Source organism: Aplysia californica, unplaced genomic scaffold (assembly GCF_000002075.1).
Source record: "Aplysia californica isolate F4 #8 unplaced genomic scaffold, AplCal3.0 scaffold00516, whole genome shotgun sequence".
Classification (NCBI taxonomy): domain Eukaryota; kingdom Metazoa; phylum Mollusca; class Gastropoda; order Aplysiida; family Aplysiidae; genus Aplysia; species Aplysia californica.
In genome coordinates, this window is record NW_004797786.1 from 44,145 (window position 1) to 48,131 (window position 3,987).

At 50.6% G+C, this 3,987-nt stretch overlaps 1 protein-coding gene across 1 annotated transcript in view; it reads right to left on the bottom strand.

Annotated features, from left to right (window-relative positions):
- Positions 1 to 3,987, bottom strand: part of LOC101859192 — an 84,384-nt gene that overhangs the window by 41,810 nt on the left and 38,587 nt on the right. Inside the window, exon 2 of the mRNA XM_005106136.2 lies at positions 1,309 to 3,523. Within this exon, the coding sequence (XP_005106193.1) occupies positions 1,309 to 3,475 (2,167 nt within the window). The 5' untranslated portion in view covers positions 3,476 to 3,523. The remainder of the gene's footprint in view (positions 1 to 1,308; positions 3,524 to 3,987) is intronic.

A 3,987-nucleotide genomic window follows, 5' to 3' on the forward strand; every position in this document is an offset into this window, starting at 1 on the left:
GTGTGTGTGTGTGAGTGTGTGTGTGCGTTTACTATTCTTATGTATACCTGTACACAATAAAGTATATATTAGTTAAAATATGCATATTTTGAGAAAGTCCTCTGTCTGTCCACTTATCTATTAATCTACTACCAACTATCTATAAATACACACACATACATCCCCATAGACACAATTTAGATAATTCAGGAGACGAGCTTCTGACCCTATCTGTCAGGGCCAACCCGGGCTGAGCGGGATACAACAACCCAGCAGAAAGACGGAGCTACTCGATTAAAATTTCTTCCTACTCAGGAATTGAACTCGGGTCTCGTGCGTGCGACAGCGAAGCGCCTAACCGCCACACCACAGGGCCGGTCTTCTGATCTTGGCTTCCCTTCCTGGGTGTGCTCCAGAGCAAAGACATCGCGGTATGTGTGGAATCAAGGAAGGTGTAAGGGATGTCCGTTTGTTCAAACACACGCCTACCTTCAGATAATGTTAATATCACTGACAAAGACAGTCAAGAAAGACAAGCCGCGTGAAGCAGAAGAAAGGTCACGAACTAGAATTTGACGGCGTCGAGATGACGACAGACTAGATAACTAGGTCAGAAGATGACCAACATAATTTGAGGAAATGGGCATCGCGACACGGAACCTGCAATGGAATAAACAGACGGGTTTGGGTGGGGGGTGCTGTTGTTGTTTCGTAGTTTTTTGTTTGTTTGGGGTTTGTTTTGGTTGTTGTTGTTTGTGTTGGGTTTTTTTTTTGGGGGGGCGGGTCGGGATAGTTGAGATCAAAGAGGAATTACTATCGACCATAACGTTTTTCATCTGTCAGTTCCATGAGGACAAAGGCGCTGTTTGGCCGAGCACAAGAGTCAAAGGCTGACAGGGAGGCACTAGCTCAGTTCCCGAACCCTACACAGTGTGTGGGAAACACACTACTCACAGACATTGTTATGGAAAACTAAAACAGCTGAACCTGAAGGGTCAATGTATTATTTGTACTATACCACAGTTGCCAACTTTTCAGAACCAGAAAACAGACTCTTCTCATTTACCCTCGAGGCGGGTTTTGGGCAAGTAACCGCCCCCCCCCCCCACCCAAACCTCTCAAATCCACACCCTTCACACAGACGATTTCTCCAACTGACCTATTTGACTTGGTTTTCAGTCTAGAAAGTTCACAATTTTCTGTCAGCATAGGCAAGTCCGTGAGGAGCAAATATACCAGAAAATAGGGTACATTTGATAAAAGATGACATTTATATATATAGCTAGCACATTTCACGTCCCTCTGAGCATTAATTCTTCAATCACTTACCAGACGCAGGACTAAGGCTCGTGTAGACGTTCTTCCGGAAGATGCCAGACTTGGGCCGGGTTGGGCCAGCGTTGGCCAATGGCAGCACTTCAGCGACCGGCGGAACCTTGTCTGACAACCTGCTGAGGAGGTCGGCGTTGAGCAGTTTACTGGCCTGAAACGTCTGCAGACCCGCCTCCAGCTTGCTGAGATCCGTCGTGCTGCGGCTGTCGTTGCCCTCAAAGCCGTAGATTCCCAGCAGCTCCTGCATGGTGTTACGGGCAAAATCCACCAGACCCTTGGAGTCGGTGTTATCGGACGTCGATGAGTTGGCCCGGCTGATTTGTCGTTTGGATGGTACCACTCGGCTGTCTCTGGAAGCAGCCCCGAGTCTCGAGTTGTTCTCCTGGACGGCTGGGACCTCCAAAAAATTTGGCTGCTGGAATTTGGAAGATAATCCTGGAGGAGACACAGACTGCGGTTCTTCTTTGTTGTTGAAAACCACGTGACCACCTCGGAGGCCGATCGTTTGATCTGATGGGTCAACACCTGACAGGTCCAGGTGAGAAAACGCTTTCGGCGGAGACAAAAAATGCATCGTGGATTTCATGAGAGTTTCCAGTTGGCTTTTCCTCCCTGGCTTCCCGGTGCCCCCTATGCATGGATTATCCCCTGTTGAGATATTCCCCGTCGGGCTGGACTGTTTCTCAGCCACGTTTTGCTCCAGATCCAAGAGATCACCGCTGTCGTTGGGGTACCCAAACACCGACGCCGAACTATCATCTGTGATGTCAGAGTAAAACTTTTCCGTTATTTGCTTCCGAGGTTTTGAGGGCTTGCGACTTTTCCGTCTACCATTAGTTGATGGAGGCGTCACGACTGTGTGGCTTTGCGGAGTTTGTTTCGATGCTGATTCCTGAGTGGCCGACTCTGCAAGCTGATGAACGAATTCTTGGTGGGTGGCGTCTTTGCCTGAGCTGGCAACAGGGCTCTCAGTCGACACCATCTTCTCCCCAACTACAGTTGTCTTCTCTGCCAAGCTCTCTCTCTCGTCAGATTGAGCCCTGCCCCCAGTCTGACCCTCCGACTCTTTACGCTCCCCATCGAGGTTTTGAGCGGCGGGTGTGGGCTGGCTCTCGCGGGCTTCCCCACCACAAGATACAGGAATACTTTTGTTGGTTTGAGCATTGGACAGAGATGGGGGACAGTCATACGAGGATGGTGACGTCGATGAGGAAGACGACAACTCCGCCGATGTAGAGCCTGAGACAGTGGTGGAATCGTTTTGTTTGACCGTTTCATCATCATCTTTGGCGTCAGAACCAAACTTCGGGTTCTCATTACTGGAGCTCACAGCACTCAAATCCTGTTCGGAGGAGCAGTGACCGTTTTCCCGAGGACAACTATCGGCTGAGGAGACCTGAGCACTGAGGGGGGTCGAGCTACCTCTCAACCCGCAGGATTCTTCCGACCCTTTGTGACACACACTAGAAGAAGAAGAGGTTTCAGGCACACCTGAAGGATTTCTGGGAGATGTTTGAGAGCCAGGTCCGTCTTTTGACCACTTGTTGGCGCTGAGCTCATCAATGTCAGTGGAGAGGACAGAGCTGGAGACTGGCTCATCGGCCCGGCCCCTGTGAGCATCCAGCCGGCCAGGGTCGGCGGTGGTGGAGGATACTGACCAGTCTAGGGACACGGTGGTTGAGTCTGGCGCAGACTGGGCCACCAGGCCGGAGACAGGATCCTTTTCGTTGTTCAAGTCGGCGGCATCTGTGTTGTTGTTGTTGTTGATGCTGCTGCTGCCACTGCTGTTGCAAACAGAAGTAATACTGCTAGAAGTCGTTGTGGGTAGACCCCCTGGCCCGCCATTTTGTAGAGAGCCCTCGTGGCTATGTTTAGCCGTTACTCTGTCCCCCTCTAGCCCGCCCCCCTCCCCCACACCACCACCTCCCAGGACCGTTGCTGCACCAATGAAGGTCGAGGCGCGGGGAGCCGGCCCACCATTTGTCTGACCCCTCTGTACCGGACACTTCCCCAGCGGTGTGGAGCCATGCAGGCCATTCTGCCCGCGTTCTGAGTCGCTGCTCTGTCGCTCAGTATCGGAGGCAGCCGGTGAGGCGAGGGGCAGCTGAGAGGACTTGAGTCGGGCACAAATGGCGTCCAGCTTTCCGAGGGAGGGAGCAGCCATGTTGGTCCATCACAGGTCAACAGGTCAACCAGCACAAGGGGGGTTACTCTGAAACCACACATGGGGGAAGTCGGAGATTAACATTCAGTTTGTTGGGGGGTTGTTGTTATATACAATTCAATAAGCCTACAAAAGAAGAGAAAGACAAGTCAAAAGATGGCTTGAAGAAGTCAATGGAACCGTGAGAAACTACATCTCAACTGAAACAGCTGCAGAGTTGGCCTACCTTCCATAAAAAACTGCATCTCCCATGGACGCTCAACGGCAACAGAGGATGAAAAAGTGAAAAGTGGGGTGAATACGGCAATACAGTGGTAGCAACTGATCATAACTAAAAAAATATATCCCCTGGACGCTCAACGGCAACAGAGGATGAAAAAGTGAAAAGTGGGGTGAATATGGCAATACAGTGGTAGCAACCGATCATTAACTAAAAATATCTTTTAAGAAAAACGCGGGTGTTTCTCACTCAGATTTTAAAAAATAGAACTTAAACTGATCCCCCCCCCCCC